The sequence below is a fragment of the Oryzias latipes genome, chromosome 6, assembly GCF_002234675.1.
Source record: "Oryzias latipes chromosome 6, ASM223467v1".
NCBI lineage: Eukaryota > Metazoa > Chordata > Actinopteri > Beloniformes > Adrianichthyidae > Oryzias > Oryzias latipes.
In genome coordinates this window covers 809,870-833,074 of record NC_019864.2, presented here as the reverse complement: position 1 = coordinate 833,074, position 23,205 = coordinate 809,870, and the positions used below count along the sequence as shown (strand labels likewise).

At 41.0% G+C, this 23,205-nt stretch overlaps 1 protein-coding gene across 1 annotated transcript in view; it reads left to right on the top strand.

Moving 5' to 3' along the window:
- The window catches only part of LOC105357438 (small G protein signaling modulator 3), a 76,983-nt gene extending 60,252 nt beyond the window's left edge, over nucleotides 1–16,731 (top strand). Inside the window, exon 15 of the mRNA XM_023955426.1 lies at nucleotides 16,443–16,731. Coding sequence (XP_023811194.1) covers nucleotides 16,443–16,509 — 67 coding nt within the window. The 3' untranslated portion in view covers nucleotides 16,510–16,731. The remainder of the gene's footprint in view (nucleotides 1–16,442) is intronic.
- Nucleotides 16,732–23,205: the final 6,474 nt, after the last annotated feature.

Sequence of the window (23,205 nt, the reverse complement as noted above, 5' to 3'; positions counted from 1 at the left end):
CACACTTCTAAGCAGCCAAACAGCATGGACTTGACTTCAGGTCTTAGACACTTCAGTCATGGTTCAACAAAACGAAACACGCATGCCCGGCCGCATCCCAGAATCCTTTGGTGCCATTAGACCCAACGTGCACGTGATCGCCGCTACAATATGATGAAGCTTTCAAGTTAAAAGCAATCGTTAAAAGCAGCGTAAAAAAGTCCACCGTCACCAACGGGTTTGGAAAAGCCGGTTAGCTGCGTGACGGAGAGAACAGCGCATGGAGTGAATTTACCTCTGAGTCATAGTGACTCGGCTGGCTGCACGTAAATATGTGAGAATAACATCATCCTTTAATTTGTCGGGACACGACTGGAAACACAAATCGACGTGATCGTTTTTACGGTTTCTAAGGACTGAGCGGAATTTTGCTTTGAAAAGCTCACACCGACCCACAACCGCCGTGTGAGCTGGAGACATGTTCTGCTGCTCGTTCACATAGAGCTGCGAGGCCGATGGCAGTCTGAAGGCTCCCACACGTAACAACGCACCCGCCCCTCATACACAAAACGTGCAGTTTTAAGTCCGATTGCTTTGCACAGACACGATTTGCTCCATCCACCAGCGCAATGGGGACGAAGTGCTCCTCCTTGAAGCCGCCCTGGCCAGAGGTGTCGGAGTAGATAGGAAGGGGAGACAAGGAGCGGGCGGGAGCGGAGCGCAGAGGCGTCCGCGGAGTGCAGAGGCTTCTGACGCACGCGCCGCACTGAGGCACGCGTATCGCGCTGAGGCGCGCGCTTTTCAGTCGCCGCTGCTGTATTTTACCGGTGTGTTTTCTAACCAGTCCTGTTACTCCCATAACGCTGCCGCGACACAAGCGAAAGGAGAGCTTTTCCCGTTCACCCCTCCATGCACTGCTGATACTTGCTTATTCTTAAACACGTACAACAAGGTGGGGAGCCGGGCGTTGGCCCCGCCTTTAGCCCCTAAGACTCATGGGAAATGGCGGATGTAAATTTCCTCATCATAACTGAGGGATGTAATGTTGATTATATGGTTACTGTTTGTAATTTTATGTATGATACCTAGATTGTCAATAAGTAAAAAAAAAAAATAATGATAAAAAAACCATAACTGAGGAACTTGTGAACAGAATAGAGGTGCGTGCTGTTTGACAGATGTTGACATACTCAAATACATGAGCTTGAGGCAAAGCTGACTCCACCCACAGTGTGCTAATGAATTGCATTCACTCTGGGAATCAGGATGTGATCTGTCAGGATGTCAACAACAACACATCCTGATTCCCAGAGTGAATGAGTACACATGCGCGGCTTGTACTCTGACGCGGCTTGTGTATGTATAAAAATAATTAAACACGTGAAAATGGGTGGGTGCGGCTTGTAATCGGGTGCGCTTTGTAATCCGGAATTTATTTGGTTGATCACTGCATAACGACGATAAAAAGATTCGGATCCATCTTCAGCCCTCCAAACATGTTTTCTCACACAAAATATAATCACAGGCACAGGTAATACGGGCAATTGTCCAGGGCGCAAATTTGACCGGGGGACTGCGGTGACAGCGGCTCAGTGCTTGGAAAATCTGCGCCACTCATGGTTTCCTTTATTTTCTGTTATATGACAGAGTTTGTAACAGCCTGAAACTGTGAACTACCGTCCCTGCAGCTGCTCCTGTCTCCTGACACACGCGTGTGTGAGAAGAAGAGGGGGGGTAGTGGGCTCAGGCTGCAAGGTGGAACAGCACACGCGGAGCGCTGCCTCTATTGCGCAACACCAGGATCATCTTTAGATTCTTCAGCTCATGCTAATAATGTCGTTCTTTATGAACTATTGTAGACATTTTGATGACGTGTCTTTATTGTCCATAAATGTTTTCTTTGTCTTCTCATGTCATGGAAAAAAGCAGGAAAAGAACCGAAAAGGATCTGTCATTCCAAGTTAAGAAATCATCTGACAATATCTGTAATTGCATCACCTTTTACCGATTAAAAGGACTTTTTCCAGAGTTGTTGATACCAGAGCTCTCAGAACTATGGTTTATGTATGATATCTTCATGAACACCTTGATTAGAAAAAAGCACATTCTGGAAAAGTAACATTTTGAAAAAAGTGTTTCCTTTTGTAGCCACAAAACTTCTCTTTTTGTGCATTTAATAGCAGACAAGTAGATTTAGTCATCGTTGAGTCCTCTTTAGAAAAACGTAGATCTGCTGCAAAAATCAAGTTTAATTTTTTTAATTCTGACTTTTTTGAATCAGAGGGACATTTTTATTTTGCATTTCTCTCTTTTCACGTACAGCCCTTATCATCAGGTTAGCTTTTTTTATATATATATCTTTGTTCTGTGGAAATCTGTTAAACTCATGTGACGCATATGTCCGGCAGAAGGAGTTGACTCTTCCTGTTGAGTTTCCGAAGCTTTTTCTGCCCCATCAGTTATGCAAATCCTTTCTGGCAGGATAACAATTGTGCAGGACTGCTGGGACATCTTTTTTAGATTCCTCATGTGTCATTTGATTTTATTTTTACTATTTTTTAAATCACATATAAATCCTGCTTTTTTCTGTAAAGAAAATAATAGGAAGCCCAGTCAGATGAGTTCAGCTGCTTTGTGGTTGAACATGCTGCTGTGGCCTGCAGGAGGCCCGGCACTCCCATTCTCCAAGCAAAAGCAACAAGCAAGCCGGCCCAGATCAGAATAAAGCGTTTCCTGCACACAGGTGCTGGGGACTAAAAGATTTCATTTTTCATCGCTGATAAAGTCTGCAAACTTCACATTTGCTGTTCCACACAGAAACAGCTGCTCTAACTCCTCTAATCTGGGAAATGGATGAGTAGAACAAATATATATTAAAAGGGAGTTAAGTCATTTATGAAACTACTAGACATTGTAAAAATGCTGCACGTAGAATCTGCACTGAGGACAACGTCCCATGATTCCTAGACATCCACATGGCTGTTTGTTGCAGTGGGACAGTTTAGGGGTATCATGCCCCCCTGATAGCGTGATCAGCTGACAGACCTGAGCGAACTGACCCTTCCATCATGTGCTTCTTCGGCATGTCCTGTTTCCTGGACGAGCGTAGCCGCTGACGATCTGACAGACAGCAGAGCGTGTTTTCCAGACCTGCAAACTGACTGTGACTGACGGGGAACCCGCTCAACCAGAAGGCAGTCAAACGGGAACACAGTGTTCTGTCATGAAAATGATGTCATAAAACCTCAACGTGTTTGTGTTCAGCTAGAAATGTTGTTTTGTAACAGACGCACAAACACATGACTCTGCAGGGTTTGTATTGTTCAGCTAGGTCAAACTTTGGATCACTTCTAAACGTGTTTTAGTATTTTAGAAAAACTCAGGCGACAGAATGTGGAAAAAGACTAGGGTTTACCTTCAATAAGAAATGATCAGAAATAGACGTTTAAAAAAGCTGAGCTGCACGCACACAAACACTCACTTATAGATTACATCAATGTGCAATTTTTTTGGTCTCTTGAAGGACAATTTTATACAGTGGGGCAAAAAAGTATTTATCCAGCAATTGTTTAAGTTTTCCCATTTAAAAAGAGGAGGCCTGTAATTTTCAACAAAGCATATACCTCAACTATGAGGGACAAAATGAGAAAGAATAATCCAGAAGATCACTTTGTCTGATTTTTAAAGAATTCAGAAGTCATCTCTTGATGGTTTGATTACTGGTTAGCAGCGGTGGGCACATTAGGTGAGTCAAAAAAGTCAGAGTTAAGTGCGTCCGTCAATCTTTATTAACTGTGTTCACATTAGAAGTTGTTTATACCATGAATACTCGATTCTGATTGGCTGCTGGGTGTGCATTAAAAAGTGATATACCACATGATAACCCCACGGTGAAAAAATAAGTTCCGGTCACCTAGCTTAAACCAAAACTAAGCACCTAGCTTAGTTTTGTATCACTGTGCCGGCTTCTTTAAAACAACCTTTTGCTTCACCATTTGGACAAAAACAAGCGGTAAGAGGAGAACTTTCTCTATGAACTGATGCTTTATTCAACCCATCATCATCATTGTATATATGGGCGACCCCGTAGCAATTTCTGGCAGACACTCGGCAGGGTTTTACAGGTTACTCCCCTAGGGCGGTTCAGTTAATTAACTCACCTGCTCAGCGTCCTATTTAAGTCCAGGTGTGCAGTTGTTCATTCTCTTTCTTACCTTCAGCGCTACATTCGTCGCCCCTCCCTCCTCCCCGGCTTCCACCTGTGGACTCCGTTAAGGGGGATTTTGTTACCCAAAAGTTTTATGGAAATTTATCTCATGGAATTGAACGGAGCCTTATGCCAAAACGAAAAAGATGTGAATGCCAACCTAAAGAATGTGAATATTAAGTATGTGGAAATAAATATTTCTTACTGCAAGAGTTGTCTGACAGAAATATTTCTTTATATCGCCGAATCTTGACTGCAGCGGTGGTTTGGCGCTGACTATTTGTTACATAATGTTTTTTGTGAGAAAATCGGGGGAAAAAACAAGAATTAAGGACTTAAAACTGGTTACTATTTATTTCTATTGTAAGTGACCATGGAATAAGCGGGTTAATGGCCTTCGAAGTGTGCATTATCACTTTTTAACGCACCTCGCGGAAACTTCGCGTCGGACGGTTCAGGCTTCCACGGCGTGCGTTAAAAAGTGATAACACACACTTTGTCGGCCATTAACCCATACTTGTAACACGCTACAAGTTAAAGGATTTACAATACCGGCAACACGACTGAGGTACCTCTAAAACAAATCTTACCGTGACTACACTAACTTCCAAACTTTTTAGAGACACGTTAAAAAAAAAACACACAGTCTTGACACCACAAACACAAGCCACATGAGCGTTTTCACAGGAACACCCAACCAAACATTTTGACAGAGCGCCGTGAACCTGTCAAAATCACTTTGACAGTAGTAAGCACAATTAATCTATACACAGTAGAAGGCACTATATGGATTATGAAGCACATGGTGCATTTTTTGAAAAAACTATTCAAGTTTTTAAGTGTGCCTTATTGTATTTACCATTAAAAAAACAAAAGAATTCCTTTATTTACCAAGAGTTTGTGTCAGTGTGTTATTATTTTAACAGTTAGATATTCAGGTGAGCTAAGAAAAAAATAATCAAAGCAGACTGTGGCCAAAGTGAAATCACATTATCACAGCGAAGCACATGTGACTACACAATCAGCCAGAAGGGTTCATGCAGTAAAACCGTGTGTGGGGGCTGAAGGGGGGCTGGTCATCTGATCCTACAGTGTTGTTGGTCGTGCGCTCAGGAGTCTGGCAGCCACTTTGGCATCCTGCACTCACCTCGCATCTCCCCCCACCGGGGAAGTCTGTTTGTGTACACGTTTGATGTGCATGTGCCGTCCAATCGACGAGGGTCTGAGTGCTTCGTGCCTCATGGAGTGGAGAAATCCAGATTTTTTTCCCCGTAACACAAACAAATATGTCCCCTGACATTACGAAGGGCGCTGCATACATGGAAGTGTTGTTACGTAAAAATGGAATGGATGATCAAACACACACATCTCCACCTGATCCTGTTTAAACTGTAGAAACTGCAGTGTTTGCATCAGCTGAGGAACTGCTTCAAACAAAGCAGAGGACCACTGTTTCTGCCAGGGAGATGGTAATACAGCGGGGAAAATAAGTATTGAACACGTCAACATTTCTTTCAAAAAACATATTTCTAATCGAGCTATTGACATGAAATGTTCACCAGATGTCGGCATCAACTCAAGTAATGCACACATGGAAAGAAATCCAAACTTTATGTCCATAAATGAAGGTATGTGTAATAAAGTGAAATGGCACAGGGAATAAGTATTGAACACGCTTACTGAAATTTATTTAATACTTAGTGCAAAAACCTTTGTTGGTGATTACAGCCTCAAGATGCCTCCTGTATGGAGAAACCAGTCGAATACATTGCTCAGGTGTGATTTTGGTCCATTCATCCACACAAACTGCCTTCAAATCTTCAAGGGTCCGGGGGTCTCTTCTGTGAACCCGGATCTTCAGTTCTTTCCAAAGATTTTCAATTGGATTCAAGTTTGGTGATTGACTGGGCCATTCTAGCAGCTTTATTTTCTTTTTCTTCAACCAGTTGAGTGTTACCTTGGCTGTGTGCTTGGGATGGTTGTCTTGCTGAAAGATCCAGCCTCTTTTCATCTTCAGCAGCCTGGCAGATGACAGCAGATTCTGATCAAGAATGTCTCCATACTTTTCTCCAGTCATTATTCCTTCAATGATATGAAGTCTACCAGTACCACATGCTGAAAAACAGCCCCACGCCATGATGCTCCCACCTCCAAACTTGACTGTTGGGATGGTGTTTTGGGGGCGATGTGCGGTGCCATTTTTCCTCCAAACATGTTGTGTCTCATGACACCCGAAGAGTTCAATTTTGGTCTCATCTGACCAGAGTATCTTCTCCCAGAATGTCATGGGTTTATCCAAATGTTGTGTGGCAAACTCTAAACGAGCTTCAACATGCTTCTTCTTCAAAAATGGAGTCTTGCGTGGTGTGCGTGCATGAAGGCCATGGCGGTTGAGTGCATTACTCATTGTTTTCTTTGAAACAACGGTTCCTGCTGATTCCAGGTCTTTCTGAAGCTCTCCACGAGTGGTCCTGGGCTGCTGGAGAACCCTTCTGAGGATTGTTCTGACTCCTCCGTCTGAAATCTTGTTAGGAGCACCTGGCCGTGGCAGGTTTATGGTAATGCCGTGTTCTTTCCACTTCCGGATGATGGCCCCAATGGTACTCACTGGAACTTTCAGAAGTTTAGAAATGCGCCTGTAACCAATGCGTAGCTCTTTGGACAGCTCTTTGCTTTTACCCATCATGCAATGCTTCTTGTCTAACACCTTGCTGGTGAGAAACCTTTTTAAAAGGCATCAATCAGGACTATACCAGCTGATATTACTTTGCACTAATAGGGGGCAGGTTAACCTTCTGAATACTGACAAACTCCAGCTGCTTTCTTGGCTTGCCAGACCTTTTTACCCCTCCTTTTCTTCATGTGTTCAATACTTATTCCCTGTGCCATTTCACTTTATTACACATAACCTCATTTATGGACATAAATGTTTGGATTTCTTTCTATGTGTGTATTACTTGGGCTGATGCCGACATCTGGTGAACATTTCGTGTCAATAGCTCAATTAGAAATGTGTTTTTTGAGAGAAATGTTGAGGTGTTCAATACTTATTTTCCCCGCTGTAGTCTCAATTGTGAGACCAAGCTAAACTACATGCCCTTTGTCTTTTGGTTTGTCAGATTGAACATCTTCATCCAGACTTCATCAGTGTTTGCACGCCGTCTGGATCCCCAGCTGCACTAAACTTTAAAAGTTTTTTTCATTCAGTAATGGTAGCATCTTCTAAGAAAATCATGCTCGTCACGTTTAATTCAATATTGGTGCTTTATTGCAGTGTTTCTAAACCTTTTTCAGGCAGCTGACTGGTTAAATGTCTGACAATGATTTTATGAACAGGTCTGTAAAAGCCCCAAGTGGGCATCGCATTTTTTTAGCTTCAATTTTCCCTTAACTTTTGAGGGTAAAGTTTCGTTTCAGCCTCTGTAAAATATCAGCAGCTCATTTAAACTTAATTATTTGAGTAGATTTCATGTAGGAACCATTAAAATGAGATATGGATTTTCCCTAACCCCACAACTGTCAAAGTGGAGACTAAAAAAATCAGACGCCAACTTCAGCGTCATCCGACTTTAAGGGCGTGTCTGATAAATACAACACCACCTAGCCTTAAGGTTGTGCAGGCAAAGAAACTTGTGTTTATTCTTTTGGACATGAAGGTGGTATAATGTTTTTCCATTTCATGTGCATAATTTTTTTTTGTTTGTGATTTTGTGAATAGAAAAAAAGTAGAGGTTGTGAAATTTTCCTTATCCCTATTAAATGCCTGCTTGAACAATTTCAAACGGTTCATGTCAGGCAAATTCCACTGTAAACTAGAGATAATAACGCTGTTTTCTCTGTTAGGAACCAATACATTGAATGAAAATGGTCTGTAATCCTGCAGACATTGATGGCTCCTGCAGCACCTCAAACTGATCTGCTTGTTTGGTTCCTCTCAGTAAAACAGCTGATAATTACTCTGTCAACTGTTAAACCTCAGGATGTTCTGTGTCATTATTGCTCCAATGTTTAACTTTTATTGACTTAATGTAGTTTTATCCAATCTGGCAGAATGTGATCCATGTTATGTTAATTACTGTTCCTCCAGCGTAAAAGATCTAAATCATTCACGATGCTAAGCGACTCCTGGCAGTTTCGGCTGCTGGAGGTTTAGCTGTGAATGATGGCACAGGGAGGCTCACGTATGAGGGAAACAACTGTGTCACAGGAATAGACCCACACCTGAGTGGCTTCTTGACCAAAGACTCTGCCTTGAGTCTTTCAGGAGCAAACACAGTTCAGGTCTTGGGCTGAAAGAAGCCACACAAACCTGAACCCGAGTGGTGACTGGAAACCTGATAGCAAAGGTTCATTATCTTAACCTCACCTAAACTCTGTAAAGAAGCTGCTGCTTCTGAGCCACTCACATTATTATGACAATTCAATTTTCCTAGTTTGAAAAACAATAAAGACATGCAGCAGCTTTTAGAACCCGACTTTCACATTATGGGTCTTGGAACTAGAATGTTCATGGCAGTATTTCAGCTGTTTCTACTATGTTTCTTGATACTTTTTTAAGCTTTGTGAAAATCAATGAATTTAAGTTGTGTTGTTTAGTAAGTTAGATGAGTAGGTAAAAACCAGAACACAGCCTACATTCACATGCAAGTGAACCACACCAGAGTTCATTTGCTGGTGAACAGAGACTCTGTTCTCAAGAGGAGCAAAGTTCATTTGTTTGGGTTTAACCAAAGTTCAAGTGAGCTAAACCAGGAGGATCCTCAGAGAAAACCAGCTCTGGATCAGACCAGGACAGAAACTGAATGCTCGTTTAAAATCAGATTTCTTGTCTGTGATCAAACCGAATTATCTGCAGCATTTCAGGACTGAAGCTGAGACATTCTTTGGAGTTATTCTCTGCCAGGCTAACAATGACGTTTTGTAGGTTAAGGTCACAAATCTGTTTTTTATTTATTTTTTTAACGAAGCTGTGTAGACAAGTTTGCATAGAGAACTGTGTGAGCCAAGAGTTTTCTGTACAGAATAAAACCCTGGAGCACCCAGAACTAGGTCAAGTGTATTTAGGTGATGTTTTACTAGTATCTTTACAAATGCCGTAAAACACCACATACTCATGTCAAAAAGCAGACAGCACAAAAAACAACCCAGGAATAATCCTGTTAAAATCCTAACCTAATGAATCCTTGATTCTTTATTCATCTGTGCACTCAGAATCATTTCCTGAGCATCCATATGTGGTGCATTGACCTTTATTAAATATGTACGTGTGAAAGTGTTTGCTTAAATCTCACCGTTTCTGTTCACTAATCTGCCATTGAAGGAAGGTTAGAGGATATGACATGTTTCCAGGCCATGCCTTAAATCTGATGCATTGTCCTGTTTTCAATAGGCAGTGAAACTTGATGAAAAATGAAAAGTAAATTCCTGCTCGATCGGCTGTGTTTTCTCTTCCAGATGGTCACTGAGGTGTGGTGCATTCACGATTCCCTTGCTTAAACATTTGCACTTGTTGGCTTGTGTTTACCTTTCTATGAAACCAGCTCGTTGTGGGTATAATTCATTCATTTCCAGTCCTGTGTGAATGCCCAGAAGCTGACCCTCACAACAGGAAAACGTTTTTTGTGCAATCCGCTGATACATTCAATCTTAAACGACAGATTTAACTAAAAATAGGAAGCCATTTACACTTAACAATTTGAATATATTTCATCATATCTATAGCCCTTTCATAAAGACATTCAGGCAGACATGGTCCTTTCAGATTTACTCTGGTGCAAATGGAGAAACTAAAAACTGCAAGGATTACAAAATTGTGTAATTCTTTTTAAACGTTTATTTGTTTTATTCCACAGATTTCAGAAAATAAAGAGTTTTTCTGGAAGATCTGTGTTTTTTGTGATGCATTTACTGACATTACATTGAAATAGTGTGTCTGTCCTTTGGAATTGCGTCAAACCTCAGTCCGACTGAAAGCTGCAAACTCAGCGAGGCTCCTGTTATTCATCTCAGACGTCTCTGGGGCAGAACGTCGCTCTGGAAGGTTCCCTTTACTTTTTAGGATTCTTGAGAGCCACTAGAAAGTACACCAAAAAAAATGGAGTAAACATTCTGTTGTGAGGCTCATCTTCTGCGAATGGTGAGCAGTCAAGCCAATCTAATGATTGATCATTTTATTTTAAACTATTCTTTGCAATAAGTATTGAAAACGGCTGTTTAGATCAGATGTTCACATGGATGGTTCTAGTCCAATCCAGGTCTAGTTCCCATCGGTGGTCCTCTTGTTTTGTCAGGAGGAGCCATTGTTCTGGGGGGGCTACCACCTCTTCCTGTGGGTGGGGGTGGTGGGGGGTGCTTTTGCTGCTCTGCTCATTCTCACTGGAGCGACTTGGGTCCTGCTCTGCAGCCTAATAACTGTAGAGTGGCCCCCGCACTGCCATGTTTCGGGCCGGCACTGCGGCTATGGCCCCTGTGGTCAGGCAGGGCCCTAAAATAAATAGATCCCCATAATTCAGAGCTGCAGTTATTAAGTATTTGTTGTAACATAATGTAAGGGTTGCATTCGGGGGGAACTGATTGGGTGGAGGAATGAATGGGGGGGGGGTTGTCTTGTTTGTGTGAATGTCATTTTTTTTGTTTTCTTTTTTTAAACATGTTTCTGTTTTTAAACACTTTTAATTTTTATTAACAGTTAATTTGTTTGATTTTCATGTAAAGCACTTTGCGCTTCATAATGAATGAACGATGCTAAACAAATAAAGTTTGAGTTTAAGTTTAAAGGTTAACCTGAACTTTGTATCAAACATAAGAACTCTACAACAAGAGACTTTAATCACTTGCAGAAGAACTCCGGTGCAGTTCCCTTCAGTGTGAATGCAGGCAGACTCTCTCTGGACTTTATAGATGTAGTTGGTAAAATAGTTAGCGAGCTAGTAATTCTTCTTTTTCATGCTCTTTTCTTCTCTGGTCGTGTATTTTGCAGACGATAGCTCCTTGAAATAAACTGCGTGATAATTTTATTCACATTGTTCCCTAGTTTATCGCAGGAGTTACTTTCTAAAAATAACCTGCGATAGGTGAAATCCCCAAAGTATGTTTACAGATGTTTTAGAACTCCTCACAAAACAGTTTCTACACTTTTCTCAGACAGACATGAACATTTTCACACATTCCTTTCAAAGTTCTCACCTTTACAGAAAAAAAGTCCAGTATTATAGAATGAAAACAAAGATCTGATCACGATAAAGAATTATATAACTCTGTCAAACTTCATGTAAAACGTTTCTGAACGGGAGACACAACACAAAAGAGATTTATTGACAAGATCAAAAGCCAATTGGGATGCAGAACACAATGCACTGTTGAAAAGAAAATAAGAATGTCAATGTGCGCTGAAAGAAATCCGTGAAACAGCGAGACCACAAAAGGTGAACCACGATCTAGTGAGGGAACACTATTTATTTTCTAGGTGGTTTGGTCCATTTCAGTATTTGGTTTTCTCCTGAGGGCACACTCACACGGTTGGTTGTCAGGTGATGAAACTGGCGCCTAAATTCTGGTTGGTTTTGTGATTCCTCCATTATTAGGGATCACATTATCTGACCTGTTTGAGTGAACCGGGCTGAAGCTGATTCAGGAGTCCGTCCAGAAGACTTGGGAGCTGTATGGATCTGCTGTGATATCTTGATGGGGTTAAATTCTTCAAAGCTGTGGCAGCAGTTAAATAACATCTTGTGTTACAAACATCTCCACAAAGAACTCCAACGTTAACCAAACTGCAAATGTTGTTTTCTAAAGAAAGACCACAGTGAAAAATATAGTTACAGTTTTAGGTCTGTGACGTCTTTGTTTTACACAAACCCTTCTTGTAGATAAGCATCAGGAAAGAGGACTAGAAGAAGAAGACCAGGGAGGACGTTCATGGATGTTGTCATCAATAATAGGATGGTGCTTGGTGTTAGCGACCCGAATGCAGAGAATGGGGTTAGATGGGGACAAAGGATTTGCTGTGGCGACCCACTAAAGGGAGGAGCCAAGCCTGGTAGAAGGGCATACAGTGTATTGCCACCTATTGTGGGAGTTTGGGGGTGCACTGGTCCATACCATTGGTGTAAATTGTGAGAGTGCTGTGTGAACAAATAAAGATGTAACATTTATTAGCTTTCACCTCCATTTGAACAGAGCTAGCTAAGAGCATCAATTATGTTTGTAATCATTTCCTAACATTGTGGCACTAAAATGTAAGAAAAACTAAACGTGCATGTGAGGAACAGCAGAGGCTGTTATCAGATGTGCACCTGAGCTGGACCTTTCTTGCTTTAGATAAACTGTCATGCTAGAGTTCTTCAGTAACTTCCCATCAGCCATATCACAGATGGTATCAGTGCCGCCTTAGTGTGAACATCTGCTGAGCACAGGATGAGGGAGCGGCCCGCCTGTAAAGGCTGATGGTGTGTGACCCGTTTGTCTCGGCTTGTGAAAGACAGAAATTGCCAGTGAGTTGTCAGATTGGTGTATTTTGGCTAAGCAAGCAGACAGGTAGGGAAGGGAGCTTTGACAAAACACTAGAAAGAGACTGTTTTTGTTTCCCACAGGAAATTCATTGAAGGGCTGTTTGTTTCTTTTTTTGGCTTAGCCGTTTGTGCTTCCTTATCTTCCTCTTCCTTCCTCCTATCACCTGTGCTTGAGTTCAGCCCTCACCTCCACCTATTGTCACCTCAACACACAGTGTGCTGAGTGTGAGCAAAGTCTTTTTTACTGCCTAGTTCTTAAATAATCGTACACCATTACGTACTACCTTAAAGAAATGTTTGCCCTTTCACAGTTTTCCTTTGTATTGATGTAGGTTGGTAATTTTTTTCCCCCTAAATCATTAAAATTGTTTAAAAAAAAATTAAACAAACATAATAAACTCAAACTATGTCGGCAAATATAAACATATTAAAGCCATGTGAACTTTTTTTTCTCCATTTTAAAAAAATCCTCTCTTGACAGAGTTAAGATTTTTGAACAACTGTTTTTTAATGCAAAGTTCTGCTCATTTTTTCTTAGAAAACCCAAACCTGAGTGGTACCAGACCTCCAAGAAGAATGATGAAGCTAAGTGAAGCGCACAGAACAATTTATCCCTTTAACACCAGTAGAGGAGAGGGGGAACGAGTTATTTTAACAATCTTTCATATCATAATTTAATAAAATCATAAAAAATAAATTAATTTAACTTAATAATATATAATAATAATTTCGCAATAAATGGTAAACCTAAAATGTGCTAAAACAATCTTATGGCAACTTGAAGTATTTAATGAATTGAATAAGTCCCTTTATGCATTTGACCAATTAGATGGAGCTTTTATGTTAGATGTCGCCCTCCTAGTTAGACGAGGGTCATTTTGGGAATAATTTAAGGTATTTTGACTTTGAACTTTTGCAGTGAAATGGAAATGTTTTTGTTGTTTTTGCTATTTGTTTATTTATCGCATGTTATACCGTCATCGCAATATTGATCAGTATTATCGCATATCGCAAGTTTTCCTCATATCGTGCAGCCCTAATGACAGCTGATGAAGACTGCAGAAGCCAGTCGGTCAGAGAATTGGTTAATGATAGTATTACTTTCAAAGCGGAGTGCATTCAATTGAAAAATCAAACGGGTGGTCTTCGTTCAAAACCTTTCCGTGATTTTTGTTCTAATATTTTTAAGAACTACAAGAGCAAACAGAGCTGGACAAACCTCATCTGCTCATGAACACTGTAAGATGAGCTGCAATTAATAGTAGAAAAGCTGCAATGTGTCCGTGTCATGACATGATCCGGACAGGAAATGGGTCAGAAAAAGTGTATTTTAAATCAGCACTTTAGTCGTCACATTACACAGGAAAGTCCTTTTAGATGCAAAGAAACCAAACTTCAGGGTTAAATTAGCATTTCCTGGTGGGGATTTTAATGGAGCTCCCACTGTAAAAAGGTTTATTTTAAACTATGTTAGCACATTTAGAACTTGTGCTTTCACTTTGTTGTTGAATCATTAAACACTAAAAAAAATGTAAAAAACAAACGAAACAATAACGGTGGGAAAAAGCTGTTTCCAGTGACTTGTGCCAAGCTTGTGGTTCTCAGGGCTGTTTGGGTCTCTGGTGTCAGGTGTCCTGTTCTGAAGGGTCAGAAAGAGCTGAGTAACTGAGCCCATTGGCTGAGTCACAGCAGAAAATGTCTTTACTGGGGCCGTCTGTGTGCACCTGCCTTTGTCCCCCATTTTGATTATTGATGAAGACTGCCGGCCTAAGTAGACCGATCAAAGTTTTTCTGCCTCCTTTGGTCAGCAATGTTTTCTGTGTTTGCAGCCCCTTTTTGGTTTTTCTAGCTGCTCTTGGAGTTTTTACACCTTCGCTTGAGTCATGCTGTTATCGTCTACCTTTCCAGCTTGTATGCATTGTGTCACACAGCCTCTTAGAAGCAGAAGGAACCTGAGCTCAGACCACCTGACTGATGTTACCTGGATAAGAACTGTTCGTTACTGTACAATACACACAGAGGACACCCCCAGAGTCTTCAAGTAAGACAGGCAGAGCCTCACCTGACTGTGCCCACAAGTGAAGTTCTCCACCATGAAATGAAGAGACCTTTCCCCTCTCAAACAAAGGTGGAAGCAACAACTTTCTGTCCCAAATTTTTCTTGTAATTAAAAAATTTCCTATCAATTTCCTGTGAATGCTGCCAGCTACAGCTAACCTCTGAAGTTTACATATAAAAAATATAGAAAGCTGAAATATTTGTTAAAATAATTACGTTTTTGCTGATTTTTTTTTTCATTTCTTGAAGGAAATTAAAATGAAAAAGAATGACATTATTTTTGCACCAACAATAGTTGATTACCAAGTGAATTTATTGTTAAATGACTGTAAAGATTGCAACAAAACAGCCAAAAGTGTCACAAATTCAGCTCACTGCTACATTTTAGAAAAGGTCTTTGTAGTAAGTTATCTTATATCATAACATGACCTTGAAAACATTTTAAAAAGAATGCAAAATAACTTAAAACAAACATTAAGAGGTAAACTTTCCCTCTGAAATGATGCTATTGATCACTTAACATCTTCGCTGTGGCAGAGCGAGATCGGTGCAGGCTCTTTAGCCGTTACCTTGACAACGCGTCACACCTCCAATGAAATAGTCTGCTTGTTGTGAAAAATAACTTTAATGTTAAAGAAATAACGAGATTAAAGTACTAATAACTGAATGAATATCTTTTTCTTTCGTGACATTTCTCTCAGAAATGTGTGGACTTTGTGGAAGCATGCCTCTGCGTCGTCTCTGCTCGACTGACTGATACTAGAACGGTTGACACTGATGAAAGCATTGGACGTGTTCCATTCCAAGAAAAGTACAAAAGAATCAGAGGAGGATCTTGGAGTCTGAATGGTTTTTAGACTGAAGAACTTCACAAACAATAAGATGTGCCAAAAAAACCTCCAGCATCATGTTTGCTTCCCTTTTTATAAAACTAGCAGTTTATTTGGTCATCGTCTAGTATATAAATGCAAAAGCTTGGATTTATGGAGCAACTGGAACATCTGATTTCAGTGGTTGTGCTGTAAGGAGGACTAGAGTGGCCTCGGCACTGGATGATGTTTACTGGTCGTTTTATTCTCCGTGTTTGAGCCCGTCAGCGGCTGCTGCCCGTCTCCAGCCACATGCAGCTAAAGCTACCATAGCTAACCTGCTCAGGCTAATCTCTTCTCACATCGACAGAAACGCACAATCAGGCGGAACTTCAACAACTGAAAAAAGCGTTTTCCCACAGACGGCGTCTCTACTTCTGTCTGTCGATTTCTGATGTTTTAATCCACCAGAGGAGCTCTTCATGGGGTGAAAGCTGTCTGACGACCAAAAGAAGGACTGAAGAAGCGATCACATGTGCTTCACTTTGGGAAAGTTTCTGCAGGGAAGGGATTCCAGCTCTAAAAGGATCCTTTGACCAAAGTTGGAACAGAGAAACAAATAGACATCAGTCCTAATTATCTAGTTTACTTTAACTGATTAAAAAACATCGTCTTTTTCAGTTTTCCAATAACAAGTGTAAAAATGACTTGATTATTGCTCATAAAACAACGATTGATGGCTGCTTTTTTTGATTGGAAAGCTTCTCTGTCTCTGATCTTGGTTGTTCTAATCATGTAATTGATTTTTTGTGAAATTCTGTGTTGATTTTTCAGTGTAATCCAGATTTGGACTCTATTTTTTCCTGTTTGCTCTTTCAGAGAGGCGTCACACGGTCATCAGAGTGGCGCCCGGGTCGGGAATACCAGAGAGTCTCGGCTGATCTGAGGGTCAATGAAGACGGAAATAGGATTGTTATGAACATGATTTTAGAGTGTCATGTTTTTGTCTTTATGTTTTTGGTTTTAAGCTGCCTGTTTTTGTGTAGAAACTCAAAGATCTACTTTTGAAACTTTTTTGTTTATGCGCTGTTGCTGGTTGCTCTTCCAGTTGTCCTCCAGCCTTTCTTGCTCCTGTTGTAGCTACAAATAAAATATTGATCTTGCTTTCCTTGGAGTCATCTTAGTGATTAATGAGTGTGCTTGTCTCTTTTCTGCAGATTTCTTAAATTGCTCATGCAAAGATGTCAGATCCTACCACAGAGGTGCGTTTGATCCCAGTGGGACCCTGAATCAAACTCCCCACAGTGAGGAGCTGCTGCTTGTTGTCAGTCTGATCTATGCGGGTGCGTGGAAAATCCTGGTTCAACTGGGTCACTGGGGTCTTGTCTTTTAAGTGACGGCATTCTCTGCATGTACACAGTCAGCATGTGCAGAGTCTGCTTTACTTTCTGGGTGTCAGCAGGAACTGCTCTGAAACCAGATTTCTGTGTTTGAAACACATGTTACAAGATCTATGACATTGGTGAAGACTTGCAGCAGCAGCAGCAGTTGTTCTTCAGCCCAAATTAGAGCTGTGGATGGAATTAAATGTACCGCTTTATGCAGCCGCTATCCGCTGAGAAGGCCCTGTTACTCACACAGAGATCTCTGTTGCTGCACCTGCAGGGTCCAGAAATCTTTCACAGCAAGCTCTTCATTCAGAAGATGATGCAGACCCATTTCTACTGTCCCAAATGCATGCCAACTGCAACAAGGAATTGACTATAAATGTACAGCAAGACACATTCAAGAAACCAGTGTAGAATTCTGCGACGTCGTCTTGTGATTCTCTTTAGGGCAAGAAATCTGGAGGATTTCTGAAGGTCTTTAGAAACGATGACAGTTTTTTAAAGATCAACATTGAGTTAAAAAAAGAAGTACTAAATGAGATTTCTAATTCAAGTTTACCACTAGATACTTCATGAAACAACGCTTTAAAGTTCCACAGTAAATTGCTTTTTATTAGACGAATAACTTGTGGTTTATTGTTTAATAAATGTACAGACCTTTAGTCACGTAAATCCTAAATGTAATTGTAAAACCTTTTGTCTTCATAGATTCCTTGTTGTTTCTGGATTTGCGAAACCTTTTTCATTAATCTGTTGATTCAGTTATTTGTAACTGATCTTCTGAATTACAAATGGGGTTAAGTCCTCCGTCATGTTTTTGATGGTGGAAAAGCTCCAAAGTTGCCGTTCACCTGTAAATCCACGCGTCTCCATGGTGATTTCTGCTGGTTTTGTGTGACGACAGCAAAGCCTGATTTAGTGTCAATCTGTGCCAAGACAGAAAACACACTGGACTGGATTCTGGTGGAGCGCAGTCAGCTGCAACAAGCACAAACAGGCCGTCTGCTCAGGGATTGTGGGAAAGTTTCTCCTTCTCTGATAAGCTCCGTACTCTGTTTGCAGATGGAAATGTTTCAATAGTCACCAATTAAAAGCTGAGGAATGTAGGCCTGGCCCCTCTGACCTGGCAGTGGTTTGACCCAGCAGTTCAGGATCAAAGCCGACCTGCGGGGGTGGGGGGTGCCTGGCATACCTGTGCTCGCTAGGCTGCACACTTTGTGTAACCAGCAGTCCGTGCAGTACAAACATTAAACCTCTGCAGACGTTTCGTCACCGACGCTTATTTGTGTCCAAAGTTTACAGAAAACAGTTTTTTGGCGTTTCAAGCTGCCTCGTGTGATGAATGTGAAGAAGGAGGAGCTTATCTGAGCAACACTCAAATGTTACTCTGTTTTAATGGTCCAGATGATTTGTTGTAAGGATAAATGCCTTTTGTATGAAGTCTCTGGCAGAAAATTGCTGTTTGGGTTAAAGTATGACAAATGCAAGAAAGGAAACGTGTTATTACTGCTCCCACTTTAGAGGTGGAGGTTCTGATCCTTCTTGATTTATACATGAGCGTTCAGAAAGCGGGAACAGCTGTAGAGCTCTGAGTCACAGCTGAGGTCACGCACTATTGAGTCAGTGAAGGCCTCATTGTGAGCACTTTATTTGATCTGAAGAGCCCACCTGAGCTGCAACAGGTAACAGTCTCTTTCTGTCTTTGAGGTTTCTGGACCTCACATTTGAAAATCCCTCACAACTGTTGGTGCACACATTTTCAACGTTTTCCAACCAAATTTATTCTTACTGACCGTTGAACACGAACATTAAACTCACCAACATTGTACAAAAAAAACTGATTGTAGTAGCAAATATGAACGATCCAAAGCTGGACAGAGAGTGGAGGTTAATGATTTCCAGCTGTTCCCTGACATCCTCCCGCTTGGGCTAATCTACAATTGCATTCCTTCATTCCAGGGGAAGGTACAGAGGAGTCCTACAGCCCAAAGTCTCGATCAGCAATCAAACGCTGGAAACCTCCTGAAGTTCTGCTCCTGACCACAGCAGACGGTCTGAAGGAATTCTTTTTTTTCCCCTTAACTTGTCCTGAAGGCCTCTTGTGTTGGACATATTTTACTGTTACAACATGGGTTATGGATCTTCTGACACACCAGAGGTATATTTGAACAAACCCCTTTTGTAATTTAGACTAAACTTTATTCATCTTAATTATATTTGTAACAGCTTTTTGTTGGACCTGACGGAAAAGAAAAGGAGGGTCGAAGAGAGAAGGATGTTAGCGAGGGGGGAGGAGGGGGAGTATAGAAGGGGGGGGGGGGGGGGGGGTAAAACCATGACGCAGCATAAAGCAACAAGTTGCTGAATGTTTATAATCATTACGGTCAGGTTCAGATGTAATACACATCTAGAAGGGGCGGAGCCTGTCCACACACACACACACACACATTTTACAAACATACCTGTTGGCTCCAAAAATGTTCACATATAAACATGTACACATTACAACTACTAACAAGAAGAAGGGAGAGTTTCTGGACCGAAGAAATTCTGCTGTGAAAATCAAATCCGTTCTCCGATCATCTTTGGATTTACTGTGAAAGTGTTTCCGGTGGTCCTTTAATTATGATTATGCTGTTTTAGGACAGAACAAAAAAAAAACTAGCCATTTTTTAGGACATAGTTTCTGCAAAGCAGCAGGAGTTCGTTAGAAATTCACCTCTGAGTTGAAAGGGGGGGGGGGGGGGGCTGCTGGCATGGAGCAACCCCGCCCCCCTTTGCCTCTCTGTTACTTAGAACTGGGAGCAGCAAAGCTTGTGGCCTGCCCAGCATATTTTCTACGTACCAAATGCAATCTTTTTCAAACAATTTGTATAAAGAAATGCTCAGAAATGCCAGATAAGGTTTTTCTTTAAATATGTCCTCCATCATCAGAAAAAGCCACAAGTTTGTTAGAAACACCAGAGTGGAACGTTGATTAGCTCTCAACTTTGAATCCAAACATTAATTCTTCAAAGGAGAATAACTACATAATTTTAAACAATGCTAATAAAATATAAATCTATTTTAATGTTCAAATGATCGCTTTTGCATTTAATCAAAGCCTAACTTTTTCAGATGTTTAAATAAATAGTAAGGGGTCAGAAAAAGTGAAACCTAACATGCTAAATGTTTCATATGAAAATCTTGAAATATAAACCCTCAAGTAAACTTATCTGAAAAAGTAAAAATAAAAAAAATGGGTAAAATATTTAGAATAAATGCTAAAAGTGTAAAACGGATGCTAAGATATAATCCTTTACATACATTAAACTGAGAAAATTGCAGAGCTATAAAAGACAATTAGAATGATGCAAATCAATATTATTGAAGATGTTATAATAAAGAATGAATGCAAAATGAGTTAGTGTGGCAACAAAAGTTTAACTGTCATCTTTCAGTTGATGGTCTGGTTAACCTTAGTCACACATTCGTGGGCAACAAGAGCTCCTCTTTCTGTGAATGAAGGATGTGATGTCTGTGTGCACAGATGTCAGCGTTGAAGCAATTCATGTGTAAATGTTCACAACCAGGATTGACTGGAGGCGGGGAAGTCCTGGAACTCACACCCTACATGATCCTAACCTGCCCCACTCTGAAACACTTCCAAGAAAAGCTCAAATAGATTGAAGTTTTGGTTCAATATCAGAGGTAACACACAAAGCCTCCCTGTGCATGCAGGTGAAATACAGCCATGCTGTGTGTGAAATGAACACTCGTCATGGATGTAGCACAGGCAGGAAAGGGAAAGGCAGCATCTGCTTCCTTGCATTCAGCTGCATGACGTGAAGCTGGAAACGGAGCAAACTTCCTGCCTGCGGCTCTGTCTCACTGCCCTCATGTGCAGCTCCACCAAAGCTCTCCGAGGCTCTGTGGAACTTTCAGCTTCAACATGCTGAGTTTCTAACAGAGACCCATCAGAGGCTCTGCATGTCTGCCAAAAAAAGATAAACTGAGGACAAATAATGCTGCAGATTTTGCAAAAATACTTAATTATGAAGTCTATGTGAAAATCTGATCTTTTTGTCCATGAAATGTGATTCAGTAAAGTGTGAAAGCATTTCTGATGTGTATTGTTTTTTTCCGTGGTAACTGTGTCACCCATAATTTCTGGAATAAAAAATTACCAAAATTTTGGAGAAATAAATATGACACTCACACACACTGAAACCTGATCCAGTTTAAAAATGTCTGAGCTCAGACTCCCTCAGAAAAAACTTTTCCAGGTTTCAGCAGCGCCTCAACCTCTCACTCAAATGCACTTTATACTCACTGATGTCTCTATTATCTGCTCCCTGATTGGCTGATCAGAGCTGCATCTGAATGCATTCACTTCTTCTGGATCTTCTGTGGATAAATGAGGAGAGGAGACTATCACACCAGCTTTTACAACAGGTCGCTGTTTAGAAAGAGACAACTGCATGACCTCCATTTTCAGTTATAGGTGCACTCGCTGTTTTAGCTTTGAAGCCACAGCACTTTTCTTTCTCAGAATTTAGTTCCAGAAAGAAAACCTGGAGAACAGAAGGGTGAGGATTTAAATTTCTAGACTCCCGGATGTCCCAGGGGAGGGCCGTAGCACCTCATTGACCCCTTGTGCTATCTTAGATGACCCCACCCTTCCATTGAGGTGTTCTTCCTACCATGACAAAGGTGGATAAAGGTGGAAAGATTTCATGTAATCCATGGACACCAGTGAAGATCACAAATCATTGAAGAAAAAAGGTTCAGAGCACTGTCTAGTGGGTCTAGATGACCCAACTCCCAATGGTAAAGGGCCTAGGATAGCACAAGGGTTACAGTAATATAAAACCAAACATGCTGCATTATTTCTTAGATTCTCTAACAGTCAGAAGACTCATTTTTTGAAGGTATTTGTGCATTACTCTCCTGCTCCTCTTTCTTCTAAGTGTTCCTCTAAAAGGTATTTGTGCATAAGTGTCTGCCGCTGCTCTGCTTCAGGGTCAGGAAGTCTCTCCCTGAAGAAAGTAAGTTTCCTATGATATTACCGGTCTTGTAAACAAAAGCTGGCAGAGGCTCAAACTGATGGGATGATAACACAGTTTGCAGGACTTAAATGCTTAAATCTCGTTATTACAATTTATCAAGGCGACAAACCAAACAGGCTTCTGGGAGAGCTCTTCTAACCCTTGTGCTATCCTAGGCACTTTACCATTGGGAGCTGGGTCATCTAGACCCACTAGACAGTGCTCTGAACCTTTTTTCTTCAATGATTTGTGATCTTCACTGATTTCCATAGATTACATGAAATCATCTTCACCTTTATCCACCTTTGACATGGTAGGAAGAACACGTCAATGGTCATCTTGACCCCATAGGCTAGCTCAAGGGTTACACTGTAGAAGAGGCTTTCCTGACATTCCAATAACTGTATTTATTTAACTCTTATTTATTTACATACTAGATGTTTTTCATGTGTGAGGGCTTCTACGCGTGGATGTAAACAGCTCTGGAGACTGGAACCGTTTATCAGTGCTGAAAATGGGCTGCAGGGATCAAGAACCTCAGGTTCTCTTCATGCCTATGCTTTTTTTATTTGTTGAGAGGGTTATTGTAATAGTTGTTAATCCCATTCACCAGTGAACTGATGAGGCTTGGCTGTTTAGTAATACAAACTCCAGCGTGAGCTCCTGGAACATGACCAAGAACCGTTAACAGGGCGGCCGTGGTGCAGCGGTGGGGCGGTCGACCCATGATTGTAATATTGCAGGTTCGATTCCCGCCTTGCACGCCCATGTGTCAAAGTGTCCTTGGCAAGACACTGAACCCCACTTTGCCTCTGGTGGGAGGTTGGCGCCAGTGTTTGGCAGCAGAGCCGCCATCAGTGTGTGAATGTGTGCATGGGTGAATGGGACTGTGACTGTAAAGCGCTTTGGGCCTTCGTAAGAAGGTAGAAAGCGCTATATAAGTATACACCATTTACCATTTAACAGCTGCAATCAGTCAAAGTGAAATTAAATTATTAAATTCTTTGCGAAATTGAACATGTAACTGCCACATTTTATTTAAGGTTTCATATGTCTTGTTTTATGTGTTGTTTTACACTAAGACCTTAGGATGGCGCTATAGTCAAGTTTAAATAAAAGAAGCAAAAAAACAAAGAAGAAAAAAAGAAGAAATGAGTCTAATTGTCTTTGGAAGCAGACAATGAGAAATGTTTGTTTTATGTTGGTATTTTTCTCACAAGTGAAGAC